The sequence below is a fragment of the Rhineura floridana genome, chromosome 5 (genome assembly GCF_030035675.1).
Source record: "Rhineura floridana isolate rRhiFlo1 chromosome 5, rRhiFlo1.hap2, whole genome shotgun sequence".
In the NCBI taxonomy this organism is placed as follows: Eukaryota; Metazoa; Chordata; class Lepidosauria; order Squamata; family Rhineuridae; genus Rhineura; species Rhineura floridana.
In genome coordinates this window covers 65,913,853-65,938,756 of record NC_084484.1, presented here as the reverse complement: position 1 = coordinate 65,938,756, position 24,904 = coordinate 65,913,853, and the positions used below count along the sequence as shown (strand labels likewise).

General features: G+C 39.4%; 1 protein-coding gene across 3 annotated transcripts in view; it reads left to right on the top strand.

Annotated features, from left to right (window-relative positions):
* LOC133384980 (E3 SUMO-protein ligase ZBED1-like) overlaps nt 1-24,904 on the top strand; it is a 207,462-nt gene that overhangs the window by 3,374 nt on the left and 179,184 nt on the right. The window contains exon 2 of one of the 3 annotated variants that reach the window (XM_061627033.1): nt 8,680-10,685. The exons of 1 other annotated variant lie outside the window; for it this stretch is intronic. In XM_061627033.1, coding sequence (XP_061483017.1) covers nt 8,680-10,685 — 2,006 coding nt within the window. Of the gene's footprint in view, nt 1-8,679; nt 13,140-24,904 lie in introns of those variants that run through there. One more of the 3 variants, XM_061627031.1, reaches the window with a different exon arrangement.

Below are 24,904 nucleotides of genomic sequence, written 5' to 3'. Positions count from 1 at the left end.
AAAATAAAAAGACAATAAGTACATAAGGTAGAAATGCCTGTTTCTTGAGTTGGAAGATAATTTTTTACTTCCCTATCAGAATGGTTAGCATTTATGTTGTCATTGTTGATGACAGCAGTGTTTTCTTTACGAAATTTTATATTAAAATTTTGCAGCTGGAGTGCAAAAAACATTCTTAGTTCAGACCAAACCAAGCATTTGCACCTGGGTCAGGTAAAACTATCCTTATTGTGCATGATACTCCTGTTCTGATGTGGTATGGTTGACTGCGCATAGACCTATATACAAATTTTGCAGGAGGTCAACTACTTTCCCCATGCGCCACACAGCCATGAAGCTCACTGGGTGACCTTGGGCCAGTCACGGCCTCTCAGCCTTATGAAAACCCTATTCATAGGGTCGCCATAAGTCGGAATCGACTTGAAGGCAGTACATTTAAATTTTAAGGGGACACTATGCAAGGTCTTACTTGCTGCTTCCTCCATGTAACAGAATCAGTAGCATTGATTTTTTCATTTAAATAAGTGTATATAGGATGTCACTTTCCCTGTCTTGAGTTGGAGAAATTCCTCGGGACTTAATACTGGCCAATTTTAGCTGTAAAAGTGTTAAGTATTTTTAACTGTAAGAAGTGCTTATTTCACTTTTGGTTGAAATATAAGTGCGTTTAGATTTTATTTGACTATGAACTAAATGCATACTGTGCCCTTATTTCCTATTTTAATATAAAATGTTATTCTAAATAGACTAGTAACAATGCAATCCTATGCATGTCTACTTGGAAGTAAGTCCCACTAAGTTCATTGGAGCATATTCCAAATAAATTTGTGTGGGATTGCAGCCTAAATGTTTCCTCTTTGCTTCTTCTGAAAGACATGGATGTGTTAATGAGGATCTCTGCATTTAAAGAAGTTGCATGCAGGGCAAGCTTTGTGTGTTGCTGTGATATGTGAGATTTTCAGGTGGAATGCACCATGACCTTCATCAAAGTAGACAGCTCTTTGGATTTCAATCCTTTCTGTTTTGGGATTTAGGATTCTGTATCCCTTTTGCTTTGAAGAATATCCAACGAAGATTCCTTCCTTTGTAGTGTTGTCCAATTTGGTTCTCTTCTGGTGTGGAATGTGGCCATACACTTTTGATCCAAACACCTTTATATGAGCCAAACTGGTTATGCGCCCATACCATAAATGTAAATGTAAATTTAATTTTTAGGTCGCCTATCTGGCCGAAGCCACTCTAGGCGACGTACATATTAAATTTCAATAAAATACAATAATTACAATAAAATACAATATAATCAGCAGTAACAAAAATAACAACGGGCATTCAGTATGTAATTAGCCCATCCCGGCGGTCCCAAAGGCCTGTCCAAACAGCCACGTTTTTAAGGCTCGGCGGAAGGTAATTCGAATGGAGTCTTGTTGCCATTCACCTTCGTTGGCAAACGATTTTGTAGATAGGTACTGCCTCTCCCCAGTGCTTCTGTGGGAGATTGGCATCTTCTAGCATGGATCTCAACATCTCAATAAGGGTTCTGAATTTTCTCTCCAAGACTCCGTTCTGTTCTGGGTTGTGGCATACAGTGGTTTGATGCTCAATCCCATTTTCAAGCAGAAACTGCTGGGTAGCATGTGACATGTATTCTCCCCCATTATCAGAACGTAGAATCTGTGGTTTTGTCTGAAATTTAGTGGTCGCCATTGCCACATATTCTTTGAGTTTCTGAAGCATTTGCCCCTTCTCCTTCAACATATATATCACAGTGAATCTTGAATAATCATCAATAAAGCTGACAATATATTTGTTTCCGCCATGTGAGCGAATTGGCATTTCGCAAATATCGCTGTGAATCAACTCTAGGGGGTGCTTAGTCTTCCTTTCACTCTGTTTAGGAAAACTGGGTCGGGTCCCTTTTGGTTTAACACAGCATCTACATCTCCCTTTTTCTTGGCAGGGTTTAACTTTCATGCCTCTTACTAAATTATTCTTTTGAAGGGTATTTGTCTTTGCAATATCTCTATGCCCTAATCTCTGATGCCATAAATGTAAACAAGACTTGTTACAGCATTCTTTCACAACATTAGCTTGTGGACTTTCCTGATCCACTTCATACATGCCCTTTCTTTTGGTAGCTGTGCATAAAATTTCACCATCTCTAGAAATTATGCAAGAATCTTGTTCAAATAACACAGAGCACCCATTGTTTGTAGCTTCATTAACAGAAATTAAATTGATTAAGATTCCTGGGGTCCAGAGTGCATTCCTGAGATAAATTTCCTCAGTGCCGCTTGGAGTCTGGCAGAACAGCATAGCATCCCCTTGTGCTTTTATGGGCACCCCCATTGAATCCGCCATCTTGACTGATCCTCCACGTGGGGTTAATTTCTCAAACAAATGTTTTTCATTTATTAAATGACCACTTGCCCCCGAATCCACATAAAATTTATTTTCATTGTAACATTTTTCAACATGAGTTACTTGAAAGCTCTTTGCACTTTTCTTTTCTGTCCCTTTCAATTCTTCATTTGTTTCAGGCTTCCCTTTCTTATCACATTGGTCTTTAAGGTGTTTTTCTGAATTGCATAGATAGCATTCACACCTTTGGATTCCCTTTGTTCCTGAAATCTGCATTTGACTGCCTGTGCAGCAGCTTCTTTGCTAGCTTCTTTACTTAGGAAAGAGGAGAGCTGTCCTTTTTCTGTAGCTGCTTTCTGAGAGAACTGCTCTCTCACTTCTGAAATAATCTCGTTTAGAGTTTTGTTTTGTTGTTGCATTATAAGTACGAAAGTCTCCATATATTTTGGAAGAGAGTCCAGAAATAAAGCTATTTGAACTGGTTCATGTAGCTCTGTTCCTGCTTCCTCTATCCCTTGGACTAGCACCATGAATTTTGTAAGATGTTCCTCAAAAAAATCATCCCTCATTTGCAAATTAATAAGACTTCTTAACATTGCAATCAGATGTGCCTGGCCTCTGGGCTGAAGGCTCGATTCCAGCACAGACCACATCTGTCTGGCATTTTTAGAAGTCATGGTCAGTGGAATCTGAGAGTCACTTATGCATTTCGTAATCAGGTCTTGTACCGTTTCATCCTTCTCAGTCCAAATTCTTTGTTCCTCCCGAGAAGCACCTTCTCCTGGTTCAGATCCTGTAATAACTTCTAACAGCTTCTGTTGTTTCAGATGTTTCTTCATGTGAAATTCCCAGAGCTTCCATCCTCTGGGCTTGAGTTTCTCGAGACCTAGCCGCTCTGTCATGGTAGCCATCCTGAAGTAAAAGCCTCAACTCTTTACTGACTAAAACTATGAAGGTTTCTATTTTAGCTTCCTTGATTCAAACACAATAGCTCCTTTAATTGCTCATATCTCCATTTGCGTGGCTGGGCCCCATGACCTGTCGGAATTTCTCTATTGAGATGCATAGCAGAGTTGCGTAGCACTGTGGAACGGAGAGTATTGAGCGAGCTTAGAATGTGTGTGTTTGAATCTTTGCTAAGATTCTACCTTCCCTGCAAATTAGTCAGACAGAGACTTTAACTTTAAAATAAGAAACAACTACTTTACTCTGGAAGTACATGCTTGATAGGAAAGAGTTCTATATCTAGCTAACTAGCTATGCTGGAGCAACGAGCACTGGTCCCAGTACTCGCCCTCATCCTGGTTGAGAGAGGAGACAAAGAGAAGATGTCTGCTCCCCTCTCGAGAGAAAGAGAACACTGAGAAAGGCGGGAACTGGGATCAAACATCCTGTTGCTCATCAGTCTAGCAGGAAGGGAAGAGACGGCAGGATCAAAGGAATAGGTATAGCCTCAACCAGCAAGAGGTCTAGCTCTCTAGCTACCCTTATTAACCCCATGCAGCCTCAACCCACCAAGTTGGAGTTGAACCTCATACATTCCAACAAGAGCGACAGGTAAAAAAGATGATCCCCTTCTGAACAGAAGTTTTAAAAAAACAATTCTGCCATGGACATTTATTTCTTACTTTCCTTGCTTAGGTAACCAGTTGGAGGACTGCAGGTAGATGGCAAGATTAATCTTTGACCCTGCCTTCCTGAAGATCCTCCCACAATTGATGCTTCACAATGCTAAGGTTATAGTGGTTGGGTGAATTCAGGGAACACCTGAACTCTCAACCTGTTTGTTGGCAGCAGACTTGCTAGATAACCATGGATGTTTCATTTTTTTAAATTTAGGACAATGTTCTGCCAGCTTTTTTTTGTTGGTCTCCTTTCTGTTGCTTCCAGGGTTCTCTGTATTCCAGGAGCAACTCTCTAGGCTCCAAGCACCCGGACATAGAACAAACATGGAGTCACTTGCAACCCAAAGTAGATGTACTGATGTGAGGCTTCGTATCAGTGAATAATATGAAAATATTTGAATCAGTATATTTTACATAATGCATCATAGTTTCTTTTGTGTTGTCAGAGGAGTTGTGAGAAAACATAGCATGGATCTATTAAACTGATGTCTCTTTGGGAATGACGTAGCAGAACAATATTGGGTCAATAATTTGTGCTGAGTTTCAAAGCACAGATATTAATCAGAGCAAGGAGCTCATTAATTTCTAAACAGTGAGGTTTAGGTAAGAATGGATGGCTATCTCCTATTCAGCAGCAACTCTAATTGCACCTTTATGAAGACTGGTTTAAACCAGGCAGGTAGTGTTCTAGACACCTTAATTTTCCAGGATCTATGATTGGCTTAATTAAGTAGCTTTTGAGAAAAATGGATGCTTGTGCTGCATATTTCAATGCCACAGAAGAGGAGGCACCTTCAGGATTTGTAGGCAGATTGTGGTGGGCCGATACAGTCTGACAGACAGTCGCAAGAGGGAGCAGCCAGGTGACTTTCCTGACTCACTTGAGCCAATGGGCAGCCTTGGAAGGAGAAGGTGATTGTGTTGTGCCTGAGGTGGCTGGGTAAAGATTACCAGGTTTGAAGAGTGCTGCTCTGGGTTGTCCTACTTGTCTTGAGGGGCCTTCAGTTTTCCCAGTCAGCTATCTTGTTAGTGTGGTGAGTCAAGAGCTGGTGCTTGATTCTCATGGCTCCTGATTCAGATTGTGCAGCACCTGACATTTACAACTTTCAAAATGAGAAACAAATGTTCATCCCAGTTTGTTTGTCCAAGAGCATGGTCAAAACATCCAGTTTGTAAAGACAGAGAATAATCTTCCACACATCTTGGTAACAAGATTCCATGCTTTCATGTTTTTATTGACTCAATCATTTTCCGTTCCTGCATAATATCCAATTGACTAATCCCTTTTGTCTTAGTTTTAGTTTCTAAAAAGGGCATTGGGTGCTTTATGCCTGTCTCGATTCATGTATTAATTCAGTGTGATTGCAGCTGCCAGTGCAAATTTTCAACAGATTAATGACCTCATTATTAAGGGCAAGTATGTGTTCTACCAATATTAGAAACAAGGCTAATCAGGTACTTCAAGAAGTTGGATCTCTTGAGTTGGAAAAACTGTTGAGTGTAATTTGTCCTCTTTTTCTCTTCTCACTTTCTTTTTTCAGACAATGGGGAATCAACTGAGAAGTAATCTCTATGCTTGAGGGGTTTGTACACTTGTGGGGTTTACAATGTGATGAGGCTTGCCATTTTCAGTGGTTAACTTTATTGTTTTCTGCAAATTTTAAAAATCTTTGTGGTCCCACTTTTAACCCCAGTTAAACTTTTCACATACAAGAGTGCTTGATGTTAGTAAGTGTCCTTCTGTATTTCCTTCCATATACCAAGAAATTTGGTTTATAGCTGTTCTAGTCTTCATGATGAAGTCCCACTGAAGTAAATTGGATAATGTGAATTATTTAAACTCAGAGAATCTGTTTAGGGTGCAGTACTGAAAAGCTATGTATATGCATGGAAGAGAACAGCATGCACATCCAGAGTGTCTGTAGCTGTGTACAACGCTGCACAGGTAAGCCAGTTTACTTGCTTTCTGATTTTTAATTGGCTTGCTTGTTCAGCTGTGCAGCAAATGTAACAGAAGCATCAAAAGTCACCTCTTGCTGCTCATATGGTTTTGCTGCACACGTATGTACAGCTTTGTCCGTTTGCAGACCTAAAATGTGTTCCAATATTTTACGTTGCAGTAAATGCGGCATAACATTTATTTCCATGTAAACTGAAAAACAAATAAATACAATTCACCAAAAGTAAGTCCCAGTCAATAAACATTCATTTACATTCTTTGCAAGAGGATGTTGGAATTCAAAAGTTATAAACAATTTAGGGAAAGGAGGTTGCTATAAAATGTGATAATAAGAACATAAGAAGAGCCTGCTGGATCAGGCCAGTGGCCCATCTAGTCCAGCATCCTGTTCTCACAATGGCCAACCAGGTGCCCGGGGGAAGCCCGCAAGCAGGACCCGAGTGCAAGAACACTCTCCCCTCCTGAGGCTTCCGGCAACTGGTTTTCAGAAGCATGCTGCCTCTGACTAGGGTGGCAGAGCACAGCCATCACGGCTAGTAGCCATTGATAGCCCTGTCCTCCATGAATTTGTCTAATCTTCTTTTAAAGCCATCCAAGCTGGTGGCCATTACTGCATCTTGTGGGAGCAAATTCCATAGTTTAACTATGCACTGAGTAAAGAAGTACTTCCTTTTGTCTGTCCTGAATCTTCCAACATTCAGCTTCTTTGAATGTCCACGAGTTCTAGTATTATGAGAGAGGGAGAAGAACTTTTCTCGATCCACTTTCTCAATGCCATGCATAATTTTATACACTTCTATCATGTCTCCTCTGACCCGCCTTTTCTCTAAACTAAAAAGCCCCAAATGCTGCAACCTTTCCTCGTAAGGGAGTCGCTCTATCCCCTTGATCATTCTGGTTGCCCTCTTCTGAACCTTTTCCAACTCTATAATATCCTTTTTGAGATGAGGCGACCAGAACTGTACACAGTATTCCAAATGTGGCCGCACCATAGATTTATACAACGGCATTATGATATCGGCTGTTTTATTTTCAATACCTTTCCTAATTATCGCTAGCATAGAATTTGCCTTTTTCACAGCTGCCGCACACTGGGTTGACATTTTCATCGTGCTGTCCACTACAACCCCGAGGTCTCTCTCCTGGTCGGTCACCGCCAGTTCAGACCCCATGAGCGTATATGTGAAATTCAGATTTTTTGCTCCAATATGCATAATTTTACACTTGTTTATATTGAATTGCATTTGCCATTTTTCTGCCCATTCACTCAATTTGGAGAGGTCTTTTTGGAGCTCTTCGCAATCCCTTTTTGTTTTAACAACCCTGAACAATTTAGTGTCGTCAGCAAACTTGGCCACTTCACTGCTCACTCCTAATTCTAGGTCATTAATGAACAAGTTGAAAAGTACAGGTCCCAATACCGATCCTTGAGGGACTCCACTTTCTACAGCGCTCCATTGGGAGAACTGTCCATTGATTCCTACTCTCTGCTTTCTGCTTCTCAACCAATTCCTTATCCACAAGAGGACCTCTCCTCTTATTCCATGACTGCTAAGCTTCCTCAGAAGTCTGCATTCTGCGGATGCAGAAATATTTAATCTCACCTTGCAAATAAATTCACAACATTTAAAAGCCCACAAAAATACTTACTTGCCTGCCTATCCAGCCCTACCACACATACCTATATCAATTAATTGTGGTACATTGATAGCCTCAAAGGGAGCAAAAAAAGACAACTAATTTATAAAAGCTTCCCTAGATAAACATTTTAACCACTCACTTGGCTACATGCACTGAATTAACTGGGGCTTAAATGTTTTCAAGAATATGAACTTTCACTTGCCATGGTGAGTGCTTTTCTTTCCCCTGGTAAGTGTGATGAACCCCTGACTTTTCAAGCTTAGATATGGAGAGGAGAGTGGAGGATTGTCCCTGTAGTTGCACTATGCTTTGAAAGTGTTGTCAGTGCTCCCAAAGAACACCATGACATAGGTCAGTGTTCTGTAACCTAGGGTCCTCAGATGATGTTGGACTACAACTCCCATGATCCCTGACCTTTGGCTAAATTGTCTTGGGATGATGAGAGTTGTAGTTCAGCAACATCTGGGATCCAAGTTTGAAGAATCCTGGGCAAACTCCTACTCTTGTACTGAGCTGGGATCAGGAGGACAAGATGGAATCCTCCTTGACAGCTTTGGAGGTGCTCAGAGTGTCATCAGAAATTAGACCTTGCTATGAGACAAGCTTCTCCCCCCCCCCAAGTTGGGAGAGGGACAGATGTGTGGCAGTCCTACTTTGGGCTAGCTAACAGGGCTAGCCAAAATGAATGAACCCCTGAATGCTTTGTAATCTCTTCACTGCTGAAATGGCATAAGCTACTTGTGGAGAGGAGACCATCCCAAGCTAAAACTGAGACATTGGTTCTAGTTCCATAATTGCTGTTATTATTATTATTATTTATTAAATTTATATCCCATCCTTCCTCCCAGTAGGAGCCCAGGGCAGCAGTTCCATGTATAGTACTTTATCATGTAACTTTGAATTTTTGACAAGTCTTTTGTCAACAGCCTGAATTTGCACATATGTGTATGTTGCTGCTGTGTGTCCCATTTCTAAAGGGAATCTGAGGCTACCCTTTTCCTCAAATGCATTCAGATAATACACAAAAGCACTGTTTTCTCATATTTGATCATACCTGTGCTTTCTCATTTTATGTTTGTCTGCTACCTTTATCAGGTGCTCATTAATGAGTGAAGAATCAAAAGGTTGGGAGTGTGGCCAAGAAGCAATGGAGAATAAAAGTTTGGAAACTTCCCCGTCAGACCTAAAGTTAGTGGCCCACCCAAGAGCAAAGAGTAAAGTGTGGAAGTACTTCGGCTTTGATACCAATGCAGAAGGATGTATATTACAGTGGAAGAAAATCTACTGTCGCATTTGCATGGCACAGATTGCCTATTCAGGAAATACATCCAACCTCTCTTACCACCTTGAAAAGAATCATCCAGATGAATTTTGTGAGTTTGTGAAAAGCAACACTGAGCAAATGAGGGAGGCCTTTGCCACTGCATTTTCAAAACTGAAGCCAGAATCATCCCAGCAAGTTGTTCAGGACACCTTAATTATGAAGGCAAGTCACAGTTACGAAAATAAAAAACACCAGGAGCTGACATCGGCAGTGATTAGCTTAATATGCGAGGGCTTATATCCTCCTTCTATTGTAGATGAGCCTACCTTCAAGAATCTTTTAAGAACAGCAGAGCCCAGATATGAACTGCCTTGTAGAAAGTATTTTTGTTCAAAAGCGATTCCTGAAAAATACATTGCAGTTAGGGACATTGTGTTAAAAGAACTGACTGATATCCCATGGTGTGGCATATCCTCTGATATGTGGAGAAGTGAAAACCAGAATAGATGTTATGTAACGCTGTCCGTTCATTTTCTCCGTAATGGCACTTCCAACTGCCTGGCTGTTAATTCCCGGTGTTTAAAAACATTTGAAGTGCCAGAGGAAAACACTGCAGAGACTATTACGCGAGTCCTTTACGAGATATTCATTGAATGGGGAATCAGTACAAAAGTTTTTGGTGCTACAACAGATTATGGGAAAGACATGGTGAAAGCTTGCTCTCTTCTGGACATTCCAGTACAGATGCCTTGCTTAGGGCAAACTTTTAATGCGGGTATACAGCAAGCTTTTTTACTTCCTAAGCTGTGCGGTGTACTGTCAAGGTGTCGGAAATTGGTGGAATATTTTCAGCAGTCTGCTGTAACCATGTATATGTTGAGTGAGAAGCAGAAGCAGCAGAACACTTTGCGCTGCATGCTTGTGAGTGATCGTGTTTCCTGGTGGGGAAACACGCTTGCCATGTTGCAACGTCTCAAAGAGCAACAGTTTGTAATTGCGGCAGTTCTTGTGGAGGATAGCAATAATCACCATCTGGTGTTGGAAGCCAGTGAATGGAATACAATTGAAGGCCTGGTGGACTTGCTCCAGCCGTTCAAGCAGGTTGCTGAGATGATGTCTGCTTCTAAGTACCCAACAATAAGTATGGTGAAACCCCTCCTTCACATGCTGCTGAATACAATGCTAAATATCAAAGAAAACGACTTGAAAGAAATCAGTATGGCAAAGGAAGTTATAGCCAAAGAATTATCTACAACATACCAACATACACCTGAGATAGACATGTTTCTCAATGTTGCAACTTTCTTGGATCCAAGATACAAGAAACTTCCTTTTCTTTCAGCATTTGAGAGACAGCAGGTTGAAAATAGAGTGGTAGAGGAAGCAAAAGGTCTCCTAGATAAAGTAAAAGAGAACACATTGAGACCTGAAGAACAGCTTTTTGCAGTGTCTGAAGAGCCACCAGTGAAAAAAATGGTAATTGCCTCTACCCCTCCTCCTACTAGTGCCATCAATAATATGCTTGCAGAGATCTTTTGCCAGACAGGGGGTGCTGAAGACCAAGAGGAGTGGCATGCTCAGATTATTGAGGAACTGAGTAATTTCAAATCGCAGAAAGTTCTTGGACTAAATGAGGATCCACTCAAGTGGTGGTCTGACAGGCTAGCTTTATTTCCTGTTTTACCAAAAGTACTTCAGAAATATTGGTGTATTGTGGCCACAAGGGTTTTCCCTGAACGCCTTTTTGGTTCCTCTACAAACATTGTTAATGCTAAGAGAAATCGGTTAGCCCCGGCTCATGTAGATGAACAGATCTTTTTGTATGAGAACACACGCAGTGGTTCAGAAGCTGAGCCAGAGGAAGAAGATGAGGGAGAATGGGGCTTGGAACAGGAGCACATTATGAATTTACATGACACAGCAACTGTAAACAGCAATTTCTTTAATATGCGAGACAGTGGCTTCATGTAGAAAGAACACTTGATGGTACATTTTCAGAAAAAGGGTGTTTGTCTTAAATTGCCATTACCAAAAAATAATTTCACATGATCTGAATATTGTAAATACTGAATGTTTGTAACATTGTCTTGTTTTATGTGCATGGATGTGGTATGTGTGTGTGTGTGTCTGTTGTCTTCAGACAAGAGTGCAACTTGTGACTCCAACAGACTGTAATAGGTTTAAGAGTTGATAATGAATTCAAGTCTGCATTCAGGCAAACTTTTAAACATGTGAATTGTCTTCATTTATGGAGCAGTAGGACACACAAGTAAAGGGTATCTTCTAAGCAGTGGCTCAGTCTTTCTTCTGCTACAGATATGTTCCTTGAATCAGCAGGCTGAATGGGCAAACTTAATAGATGGTTTAACTCCCTTGCAAAGCCTTATTTCATGTAGAATTCTTAAAGCTTTGATTTAAAAGTTTCCATATATTTAAATATTTAAAGATTTTTAAACGTCAGATCAGAACACCAGGGCTTGTTATATAAACAACCTAATTTTAATGGATTGCTTCTAATGTTACTTTCTCCAGTAGATTAGTTTTTGTGTTGGAAACAACATGCGCTGTGTAATATGTCAGATTAAAGGTGCTCATACTTCCATTCCTTTTTGCCTTGGTGGATGTAGTAGGGTCCTGATACTTGTACTTGAGTGTGCATCCCCCCCACCTTCCTGCCATTACCTTGTTAGGAAAGTATAGCATGAAATAACACCTTTACGATTTGCTGCGTAGCAAATTAATCCTTGAGCTGAGTTGTATCACTGACTGCTGCAGTGCAATATTACAAATCATGATGACATTTTGCACATACACTGAGATGTTAGGCATTGCAAATTGATGTTCTAATATCTACTCCAGTGCTTATATTTAGAATTGGGTGATAAACCCGATTCTTCACCTCACTTTCCCCCCCAAATCAGAGTGAGTTAGCTTAATATGTGAAACACTGCCAGATTGGCTATTTTGCCAATCTGGTCACAATTCAGTACAAAATTCAACATGCTTAGGCTCAGTGATTTCAGTGGATCTCAGTATGCTTAACTCTTTGCTGGACTGTGGCCTCTGTAGAATATCATACTGTCATAATAGGTAAATGGGAGCTCCAATGGAGAATATATATCTCATGGAATTAACTACTTTATTTTTTATTTTGAGGATATTTTTTATTATGGGGTATTGGTGAATGAAATAATTTGAATCCTGACTGGAAGGAATGGGTGTTAACTTCTCCCTATCCGCAACCCACATTCTGAAATATTATATTGTTCCTCTTAAACATGAACCTGCAGTTGCCCTCTTCTGTAAGTCTTCCGATTTAAATTCTAGAAGGGTTTTTCAAATATTTTGGAACTTTATGTTCTGCTTCAGCAATAGTTCCCTACATGTCTAAATGCTGGTCAGATTTAGCGTTATAAGAATGGGCCTCATTAAGCGTTGGGCTCACATACTTGCCCCTCCCCTCTCCTACCTCATGTGTGAGGGGTAGAGATTGAACTTTTTCACTTCTGTTTTTTGGATAAACGGCAGTTTATTGTTTTGTTTGAATTCAGGAAGCTGTCGTTTATTCAAACTGTGGCTAGCTTTAAACAAACCAGAATCAAACCATGATTTCATACTATTTTGTTTACTATCCAGAGCAGGAATGAACTACGATTTCCTGGATTTGGGTGTAATAGGAAACTGGTTTATTCAAAACTGAAAATAGAAGGCTTCATTGTTCTCCCCTCACATGAAAAGGAGGAGAAGGAAGGGACAAGTGCATGAGTCCAAGAATCTATAGTTGCTGTGTCACTTTGGTGTCACAAAATTTGATATGCCTCCAGCAGAGGAGAGACATTTTGTTCACTTGAGTGTATAGATTTTGCAATTCTACCATATCAGAATTATTAGGTAGCCTTCTGAAATGTCTAATAACCTTTTATTATTTTATAATCATATAATAATGAGGGTGAGAGCCTGAGCAGTTGGAATGTTGATGAGATAAAGTTGCTAATTGCTGTTCAAAGTGAGAGATTGGCACGGAGCGTGTTCCTCCCATGTGTGAGGTGGGGAGGGAGTGAATACTTCATTTATCTTTAATTCCAAGGCTGTATGAATTGTTATGTGGTCTGTTGTACAAAGTGATTGGCTGGGATTTGTAAGTGGTACCAGTGTAATAGTATAATGTTATTTTATTTGATTATTAACATATTGTACTGTTTGATTTTTATGTTATATATCATTTTGAGATTTTTTAAATCTTGTATAGGAATTCCATTTGGTATATTGTTTTGATTTCTTTTGAATTGAATTTGACCTCCACTTTGTATATTGTTTTGAGATTCCTTTGTACTATATTTGATTTTTGTATTGTATATTGATTTGATTTTTTATATTGTATTTAATTTCTCTATTGTGCATGGTATTGGACCTGTACTTTGTACATGGATTTGAAATTCTGTTCTATTTAATTTGATTCCTGTTTTGTGCATCACTTTTGAGATTCTTTTGAATATAAAATGATTAAGAAATTTCTAAATAAGTAATAGTGTTCCTCTTCTAGACATTCAGACCATGAGCAGTTGCTTTAGCTGAACAAATCTTTAACAAACTTTTTCACCAGCTCTGGTCTTTTTAAAAATAGAAATATTCATCTCTTAGTAATGAGTTCCCATGAACTATTAATTTTTAAAGATATTGTGAATGCAGGACACTCTGTAGTGCTTTTCAGGGCCTCCCTGTATGGCATAGAAAGGATGGCTATGTAGAAGACAGGACAGAGGAGCTCTGATACACACATGCACACTCACATGCATACACTCGTATATTCACAGACATATTCAGGTTACCTCATTAACAATGCACCTTCATGCTCTGCAAACGAAGTGTACTCCTGTACATGAAGTTAATTCAATCTATGCAGAAGTAAGGCACTTCCTGTTTAACCACCCTATAGAAGCACCTGCAGTCTGCTCATATAGCCATAAACACAGTGTCAATTTCTGAATGTAACAACCATATACAGCTCAGATTAGTATAACTTTCTGGCAGAGCCTGCTGCATATGCTATCGTGTAGACATTTTTAAATATAGCTTGGTGAATCCCATTATGAAGGGTGGTGTCTATAAAGTGATCAAAAGCAATATGCTGAAATGTTCATAACTGTATCCAACATGACATTTAACCTGTACTAATATTAAGTTTTACTGATTCTCTGCTTTTGCAGTCTTAATTAGCTAAAGGTGCTATGAAAGTACGTGATGAAATAGTGATATCAGTATGGTTTGCATTTGATGAATCTTAAATCCTTTCATGCTCAAGATGAAACTTAAACATAGCAAATGAAACTTGCGCTACTGTAAATATATATTTAACTTCTAATTATGACATTTTTTCCTCCACCTATGGTGACTAAAATACTATGAAATGGTTGGCCATGCCTTTTCTGTATCCCATGTTCTAGCCCAAGAAGTGAAGCCTGTGAGAACTGTGGTTGAACTGCAGATATTCACACTGTTAACTTCCTTTGCAGCTGGCACTAGGTCTCATTGAAAGGTAGGAAACTATGCTGACAACTAGTTCATGTAGCCCATACTATGTTTACGGATAAGCTACTGCTAGTCAAAGCACTCCCACACCCACCTTGCTATCAGAAATAATTTAATTGGAGGTGCCATAAACTCCATCTGAAACTTCCACATGTAAAGCATATGCTAACCCACTGAGCTTTGCCCCTGCAAAAGTTGTATTTCCAAAGTTATAAAGAAATCAGCTGATTTGTTTCTGCTTCCAGAGCAGGTCTTCCTTGCTTCTTTTCCAGCTGCCTCTTTCTTTTTAATTCTGCCCTTCTTTTTGTCCAGGCAAGGGTTCAATTTCATTGCCAAAAATGGGCCTGATAATAGCATTTCAACCTATTTGGTTGTTTTGTAATTCCTAGGGTTCTAGAGATGGAAGGGACATAAGCATGATTTTCCAAAGTGAAATAGATTATTGTGGCAATCAGAAGGATAAAATGGGCACATATGAAAAAGTATGCTTTTAAATACATGGCAATAGAATGTAATTGGAAAATTAATATAAACTATCCTCTCCTTATTGTCATCCTTTCCTCTTTATGCCTTCCATGTAGAAGAGTTATTTTACAAACATGCATATACTTACATGTAAGGAATCTAATAGCAAATATGAATATGGGGAAGTGTTAATCCTCAAACTAGAACTCAAAGCTTCTATAAAAACTATATACCCCTAGATAAGCTCCATTGGTACCATTGCAATCCGTTTCTGTTCTTCTTTTAAATTTGGTATCCAAAATAAAATTGTAGATGGTTGAAATGACATGTGGTGATATGAAAGCAATTATAAGTCTTATATGTTGTTTGTGATTTACTGAATGTTTTAAGCTTAAACTATTATTTAATAAACTAACAGAAAAGTATGCCTGCAATTTCAGTCTTAAAATAAACCTTTCAGCAGTGCATTCTTGGAACTTGCTGATTCTGTAGTATGCTGGAATACACACACATTGACTGAATCATTCAGTCTTCAAAGACATGTATTTAAAACTAGGTATGATAATGGTTTTCCAAGGGGGAGTCAACCTCAAGTATTGCTAAGTATAAACTTGTACTCTACTACTTTCCCTGCTAATTGCACCAATACATGTGCTGACTTCTTTGAGGATATATACAAACATACTGTCCTACCTGGTGGCACAAGCTTCTGTTACAATTTTTTAATCCTGCTTGATTTTAAATGGACATTGTGGAAATACTTCATCTCATTTTGTGGCCATATGCTTCCCTGGCTCTACCCCATACTGCAGAATAGTCTGTTTTTACTAGTTAGAATGCCATTCTGTTGCAACTGAAGGAAAGGATTTCAGCTGATTTTCTTCTTGCCAAAAGGCCTGTGCATATGATGCGTTTTGAAGGCACTAGTTGGCTAGATGTGTATATGGTACAGTCAATGCGGACCTCTCTGTGCTGTGTACATATAACAAAAAGTTGTCTAAAATACATAAGTTCTACAAGTTGATCAGGATACAAAGAACTATGAAATCAGTTCTCTGATTGGGATGAATCTGTATTTTCTCAGACAGCATTACCTTTAATGCTGCCTAGTCACTGTTCTTCAACTTTGGATCCAACTTTGGATCCAGAAGTTTTTGGACAACAGCTCCCATTATCCCTAGCCAGCTTACCTATTGGTTAAGGGATCATGGGAGGTGTAGTCCAACATCATCTGGGGACCCAAAGTTGAAGAACTCTGGCCTAGTAAACCGATTTTGAAACGGGAATTTCAAAGGTAGTTTGTCATATTGCAGAGGAGGAGTATTGTGGGGGCGGGGTTGGTGTTGATTGGTTAGGTGGCTGTTTTACAAGCAAGGATGGACCTTCTCACTGGAGTCTGCTGAGCAGACGTTAGTGCAGTAATGAGTACACCAGCTTTCTTGAATCTAAAGTGTAAGGGTATAGAGTGATGTAAATTGGGAGAGGCCACTGTGTGCAACAAAGCCGCCTATAGTTCTATGCTAAATGGGAAACAGGAGAGAACTGAAAACCTGTAAAAGAACAAACCATGCTGAAGTCTACTTTAATTTTGCTTAGCATGCAACTTGTTTTCCTCCCTAATTTAATGTTAAACATTGGGGGGGGGACTCTTAATTCAGGTGCTGATTATTGTTCAGCATCTTATCAGCATTGCATGCTTGAGCAATCTGCAATAGGGTGCTGCAGGACACAATACTTTTAAAATGCACAGGGTATCTGGAGCCATTGTGATTTAAAGGAGATGGAGTGAATAGTTTTAAAAATGGGCTGAAAAAAACTGTTTTGAAACTTGGAGTGTTGGCAAGCTAGAATTTATGACATGCCTAATTATCCTGTGATGATGACCTCTAAATTTACTTCAGTCCCTAGTTTGGGTATAAGGAGGTGAATTGGAGTCAAAATCGGCTGAAGCATGAATGCTACTTAGATTAGGGTTTTTTTATTTGCCCCTTCTTTTATTCTGGATATATACTTTCCAATCCACTAAAGAATGGAGGCTTGGCACATTTTACAGATTCTATGCTATTAACTGCTCTGTACAGCCGTTAACAAACACAAGCTTTACCTAGCATGGGGGTGATGGTAACATCACCTTTTGCCTGTTATGTATATAGTAAAAGCACAGTATCCTTGTCTACAAAAGGATGAACATTCCATCTGTTGTAGCTATGGGCTGTGGCTAAAACAGAGCTCTTTGTTTGCATGTACAGGTAATTGTGACAGGGCAGCAACCTTGGACAGCAGCTATAGGAACAACTATAGGTGCAAAAATGTTGCATAGAAATGAATGTTACCTATCAATCAAATCCATAACCAATGATCATTAAGTATGGTGCTGCTAAAAAGAAACATCAGTATATTTACTCTGCCATCAATATCTGATATGAGCCTGATCTTTGAAATTCTAGAAATAGAAATAAAACTTCAGAAGATTATTCTGTTAGAGAATAATACATTGAAATAAGTACAGTCTTGTGAACATTATTGATGAATGCAACATTTGCAAAATGATGCTTTTCCAAGGCATGGCACACCCAAATTTAAATATTAATAATGGATACAAAAAAGACGAAAGGGTCTTTTTGTGTATTGTGTATTAAATCTTTGTGCTTTCAGTTAAAAAAGGGGGAGGAATACCCTATGACAGGGTTAGGGAACATGTGGCCTTTCAGATGTTGCTGGACTATAGTTCCCATCATCTCTGACCATTGACTGCGCTGGCTGAGGCTGATGGGAGTTGAAGGTCAACAACATCTAGAAGGCTACAGGTTTCTCCCCTGCTGTATTTTTCATTAGTCTCCCAATTCTTCTATACAAATTGGAATTGGAATATCAATCTTGCAATAATGACATCTTTAAAACAGTTTCTTTGAGTAAAAAATGAAAATGCTATTAGGAACTCTTATTAAAACAGGAAATGGTTTCCTATCGCAGAATGCTACGTTGCTGTTAAGTACTAGTGGCTTTTAAATCTTGGTTGGCTGTGAAGATCTGTGATCCCATTGAAGAGGTGCTCCTGGTGCCTGCTATTGGAAAGAAGGGAGAGTTTTTTGCCAAATCCCATCCCCCTGCATCTGCTATGGAAGGTTGGGGAACTGTCTGGGAATGACTCCGCTCCTTTTGCATTAGCAGGAGCTCTCAATAGATCAAATCCCCTACTGTTTGTGGAAGGACATGTTTGGATTAAACCCAGTGCAATTTTGGTGTGTGTGTATAATATATAAAGTGCACCTTAGTGAATTAAGATCCTCCGTGGCGCAGAGTGGTAAGCAGCAATAATGCAGCTGAAGCTCTGCTCACAGCCGGAGTTCGATTCCAACGGAAGGAGGAAGTCGAATCTCCGGTAAGAGGGGTCGAGGTCCACTCAGCCTTCCATCCATCCGTTGTCGGTAAAATGAGTATCCGGCATATGCTGGGGGGTAAAGAAAGGCCGAGGAAGGAACTGGCAATCCCACCCCATATATACGGTCTGCCTAGTAAATGTTGCAAGACGTCACCCTAAGAGTCGGAAACGACTTGCACTACAAGTGCAGGGACACCCTTACCTTAGTGAATAATTGGTAAGGCATAGTGACATTGGTTTATTAGACGTACGATCCTGGGTTTGAGTCACACTAAGGGTGGTATCCAGCTAAACAGTTCTGCTAGCCAAGACCTTTTGCTTGTGTAATAGAAATACCCTCCCGTTTTTCTCCTAACACATTCCCTAAATCTGGTCTGGAGGATTGGGGGAACTCCCAGAACATGTTAGTGAGCGTGCAGGGCAAGGAAGGTCTGTTCAACAGTTAATGCATTTGCTAACAGAACTGTTTGGTTAGATACCACACTCAAGTCCCATTGAAATCAATGTGAACAGTTAATTCAAGATTAACTTAAACCCCTTTGAAATCAATGGGACTTAGGAACATTACCATCTGGCTATAAAATTATTGACCAAACCTTGATATTTAAAGTTTTTGCATAATCCTCCTCTTATCCCTATCACTACACACCTTTGTTATATCTTGTATCAAACTTCCATTTTGCTTTTTAATGAAGGTTCACTTCCAAGTGAGCTTAATCTTTATTTCATTTTTGTGCTTATGGGGTATAATCAGAGTATCTCTTAACCAATTGTCCTGTTCAGAAGTGAAATGATTGCTTTATCTTCAAGGGTCAAGTGTTCCAGCAGTTTCTAATCACTTTGTCAGCAGCCATCTTAAATCATGTGGTGTATTTAACTTTTTAAAGATGAGAAATGCCTCATTTTCAGCCTACTTGGAAATCCTGCTGGCTAATTCGAGGTAGGTGGGTGATGAGAATTAAGCACATGCCACCTGTTCACAGGCCTGCTCTTGATTATTACTTCACATATTTAAGGACTTAAGCCACTGTGGGTTTTACTAGGATAGTAGCATGTGATGACTATTCATCACCAGTAACTAAACCTTTGAGAAGAAAAAGGGCCAGCTAAAGTTGGGAACTCTTTTTATTCAATTTGTTAGCTAACCTATTGAGATGCTTGCCAAATTATATTGGGATTACTCTTAAAAGCACTGGAACGGGGATTGAGTAGGCCCAGATGAGATGTTGACATGTTCAGTGTGTGAACATTTTTTTAAAGATTTCCCTGTGTTAATTAATTGCTTGCTTGCATTTGTGATGCTTTGTCAGTGTTATGTTGTCTGGAAAGACAGTACAATATTGACCAGAGTAGGAATTTGTGAAAGAGACCTGTTGACTCAGGTAGGTATTGAGATGAGCAATTTTTGTTTACAAAGGACCTAAAAGTTTCTAGGCACTGCACAAGAGAAGCTTGCAATCAAATAGAAGCAATAAAAAAGGGAAAATGAATGGGAAGGGAAGATGAAAACAATCAAATGCAGGTAGCATCTCTAACAAATTTACATAATTGGTGTTCCAGTGACTGGCTGGTGAGGAAATAATTCTGGAAGAAGAGGAATTAACTGCAGTCAGTCAAAGCCAGCCTGATGGACTGGGCTTTGCTGTCTCCTTTCCCTCTATTATGCTGTTCTTCAACCTTGGGTCCTCAGATGTTATTGGACTATCCAATCATCCTTGGCCATTGACTAAGCTGGCTGGGGTTTATGGGAGTTGTACTCCAACAACATCTGGGGATCCAGGGTTGAAGAACAGTGCTCTGTTGCATATGTGTGCACTTGCTTTGTAGTGGTCTCTTTACTGTTAAAACACATCTTAATGGGGTATTCATTATATTCAGGTGTGTGGTAGGCCTTTCTTTCTGTATACCTGTTCCAAAGTTGACACCAATTATGAGTGGCGATGTTGATCTATAAGCGTTTTTGGTTTCCTGAGGTCTTACGACTGTTTGGTTTATTGGGAACAACTAATGGGTGAAAATTCTCCAACATCCGCAAGAAGACTAGTATGTGGTGTAATATGGCCTAATTGCTGCTATATCATAAACTATAATGTACCTACCTACCCTCTGGTGCAGCTACTGAAACAAATGGGTTCTGAGAGAAGAGGAGACAATTCAGAGAACAGGCTGTTCACTGGCAATTAGCCATAATAGTTAAAAATGGGGCCATTTCTCAGAGGCAGTATATATCTGATTATCACATGCTATGACAAAACAAGAATGGCTATTTCCAGCATGCTCCATTTGGGAGTATTCTTGGAGTGTGTAACTGGGTATTGCTGGAGGAGAATGGCTAGATGGACCTTTGGTGTCATCAAGCAATGCAATTCTAATCAGTGGTTGTCAGCTAGAAGTGTCTGCTCCTCTTTTTCTCCTAGGAAGTGGGAGTACACTCCACCTGACATAGTCAGCCTGAGCACAGTTGGCTGGGGAATTTGGAGATGGGGGGGAAATACATGGATGGTACCACCCATGTGTTTACTGCTCTATTTTCTTTTTCTCAGTCAGTTGGAAAGAAACTGACTGAGGCTAAAGGAGACTTTGAGACCCAACCAACTGGAAAACAAAACAAAACCCCCACACAGCTGCATTTGTTTGTTTACTGCATTTTCTTTATTTCCTTCTCTCTCTGTCTCCCTGACTTTGTACGTTGAGGCAAGTCTGTAGTTCTTTAGCATTCTGCTTCAAGCACACCAATGGGAGAATTATGAAGGAGGGCAATTGTGACTGACCATGAGATGTACCCCACTTCAGAAACAATCATACCCAAAAGCAATTCTACAACATCCATGTTCCAAAGCTTCTCAAGAAATGATGCTACAATGTCAGTAAGAGAACTGAATGAGTCTGTAGCCCTGTCTGGGCATTCATTCTTCTCACATGTAAACAAACATGGGAGAGGGTTGCACAGTCCAGCTCCACTCCCTCTAGTGCATCCTTTATTGCATTTAGAGACCTTGTAGAGAACTATTCATTGTGACAATTGAAAGGAGCGGGGCTTTGCAGCACACCACTGCTCACCCTCACATATTTGTTTCTATGCTAGGGGAATGAATGCCTGAATAGGGCTTATGAGAAACAGATAGTCCACAGGCTATATCATTCACCAAGGCCCTTCTGTGGCTTGGATTACATTAGAAAAGCTGTTCGCCTGGAATGATCAGTTGGTACATGACAGCTGTGCATACTGGTGTTGTTGTGCTGATTAGGTCCTTACAGTGCCTATCCCTGAATTAGCAAATTGTTTACCTTTTTATATTCACATGCAACGGAGCTATGTTATTATAAAAAAGATTTAAAATATTACAATAAACAGTACATATTTTTCAATAAGCAAACACTGTCTGCAGGATTAAATGGTGTGAAAGCTGAAAAAAGTAATCATGTTACTTTATACAGCACCATCAATGTTAATCACATTTTAGAGTATTGCCAGCAAAAAATGGGTCCCTGCTCTAAAGAAGCTTGCATTCAGAATTTTGACAGTGAGGAAAGTGTCAGTTACTGGAAAAGGGAAAGAATGGGTAGCAGGAGATAAATGTGAGCTAGTGCATGTAAGCCCACTTTATTCATTAATTGCATAAAGGGAAGTCCGTGTGTAGAAGTGGGAAATGTGGCTTCTTTGCACTGTCCCCTGATGTCTGCTTGTTTAACCTGGATCTGAGAGAGGGAAGTGTATGTGTATAGACCTCCATGGGAGCCAGAAGCTTGATTGCACAGGGTTCTAGCTCCTGTGAAAGTCTATCATGTGACACCTAATATGTGCACATCATCCCTTTATATGCCTGTATTCTCTTCACATGATTAACTCATGAAGAAGGCTGTACTTAGGCACAGTTATAATATCTGAGTGACAGGCAGAAATTTACTACATATAAACACTTATAATCTGGATCTCTAATTTCATGCTTTCTTAGGGCCTTACTAGACAAAGGTACTTTCCTGTCTGGGCAATACTTCTTGCTAGCTATGTGCCATGATATCTGTTGCTTTTATTTAAAGAATTTATAAATCGGCCATCATTCAAAAATATTGTGGTGGTGTACACAAGATGAATAAGTACAAAATACAAAAGTTAAAACAATAATAAATCCATCCTTCAAACCAGCATAAACGATATTTAACAATGCTACCCTAAAAAAGCCTGACTGAACCAAAAAGTCTTAAGGAGGTGCCTCTTTTGTAGAGGGATAAGATAGGTATTAGCTGTGGTGTCTGCGGGGAAGGAATTGAAGGAGACATGAGCTCATCATTTCCAAAGAATTTAAAAAAAAACCAAAATAGAGCAAAATAAGCTTTATAAGTGAGACTTCTTTTTTTTTAAATGGCACCGATAAGTGGGAGCTTGAAATTTACATGGCAGTGATGTCACAAGCAGGAAGCTATGTTACTAGCACAACTCATTTTCACATAGCCAAAGACCCATACGTTTATTATTATTATTATTATTATTTATACCCCACCTTTTGGCAAAGGCCCTCAAGGTGGCTTACAAAGAAAAATAAACACAAGTATAAAAATACATCAATAAAAGCAATCCAATTTACAAAAATTAAAGTAAATAACAAATAACATTAAGAAAAGGAAACGTCCAAGAAAATTTTTGAACAAGTGAATTTAAAATGGATCACTCTCTGTCTTTACCAGCACACAATATTCCATGCTTAGAGTCTCTCTCAGACACAGTCTACTCTGTTCCAGTCCCAGCAGACTGTTGGAATTGGACCCCATTTTTGAGACTTCAGTTTCTAAGCCAAACTCAGTCATCGGATGCAAGCCAAAAGGTTGCTTTTTGCTCGGGCAGTCACCACTTGGGTTAGTGGCTTAAGTGTCAATAATCTGATTTCCTCAATGGAAGTGTTTCCTTGGGCAGTGTTGTTTGTGTGATGAAGTAATGGCTACTCATTCTTATTTTGTTGGTGGTTGATTTTATGACAGGCACCCAAGGAAGTGATGGCCTGTGAGAGAATATAGAAAATCACACCATCAGATTTTTTTTCTTGGCTTACATTTTTCATGGAGTAAGAAAGTTCTTTCTCAATAAATGAATAACATTGTTTTAACTGTTTTTAGGTCTTTTTTTTTTTTTTAAAAACCCTCTTATTTTAATATGAAGTCATTGCAAGACCCTTTCGACTAAGAATCCTGTACATGTGATAACAAACTAAAAATACTTTTGCAGTTTGAAATGTAGGGCAGGATTCCTACTATAGTGGAATACTTTATAACTACTACTATAGTTCTGTTATGGGTTAATACATCTCCTAAGGGGCTGAGAAGTCTTGTCTAGACTGGATGCATTGAGGGGAGCAAGCTCCTTGTGCTATAGTAATTTATAAATAGATTTTCTGGAGTGTTCAGAAATTGTTTGGTAATATTCTGTTATGAAAAATAGTACTTTTTTGGACAATACAAAGATGAATTGAAATGCATATAGTCCTATTTCACACCTACTCAGATTTGTGGGTAGACCTAACTTGCAAGCAAGGGAAGGTTGGCACTGTGAGCCCCTGGATCCATTCCAGTGGTCTTATTCTAAATCTCCTTCAGACTGTTTTGGCAGAATTGAGATTTTAAGAAGGTAAGACTGAGTGTAGAATTTAGCTTTGCTTGAAGTTAGAGTATGCAACACCCCCAAACCAACTGCTGACATTCTGTCAGTTTTGGAACAATACAGTTGCTTTAAGTATATAGAGGATGCTGTTTAGAGAAGAATTTATTTTTTGTTCATTCACTTGTTTTTCTCCCTGTATGTCAAAAGTACTGGCAGCCCTGTGCCGCTTGATCTTTTGTTCCTTCGTCCAATTCAACACATTTTATCCATTGTTTCAGGGCTGCTCTTATTTGACATTACAAAGATTACTCCCAGCTGTTTTCCCTTTCGTTGTTTCATCCTTGCCTTCAAAGACTATATTGCTTTTTATTGCATGCAGCTGCTTGTTCAGTGAAATCAGATTATTTCCCCCCAGATTTGGGTACAATCCATGATTTTAAGCAAGTAATATTACTAATAAAATATGTTGGCCTTTTTAAAAAAAATGGGGATTTTTTTTTAAAAAATGTGTTTTATTGTTCATAAAGTTTATTTTTATATAGATCCAGACAGGGCTTTTTGTGACAGTACTCACTGGTATGGAGTACTGGCACCTCATTTTTTTTTACCAAAGAAAGCACTGGATATAGATCATAGAATCATAGAATAGTAGAGTTGGAAGGGACCTATAAGGCCATCAAGTCCAACCCCCTGTAGATATTACAAAATGATAAACATACTTCTAGTGATCAGTAAAACAAATGTAATAGGCTTAGTTGCTTCTTGTCTTACCAAATCATCCTGCTACAGGCGGGCCCCGCTTATACGGCAGGTTCCATTCCGGACCCCCGCTGTAAAGCGGAAATTGCCGTAAAGCAGAACCCCATTGAATATAATGGGGCACGTCGCGCAGAAATGATGCCAAAATGCCGCAAAAGGGCAAAATCGGCTTTAAAAACAGGGAATAAAAGCCGCCACATTAGCGGAACGCCGGTAAGCAAAGTGCCAGTAAGCGGGGCCCTCCTGTATATGAAATAGATATAAGTCTACTGATTTATGATATGAAGTTGGCTCATAGAATATGAAGCAAGGCCCATTATTGTTATGT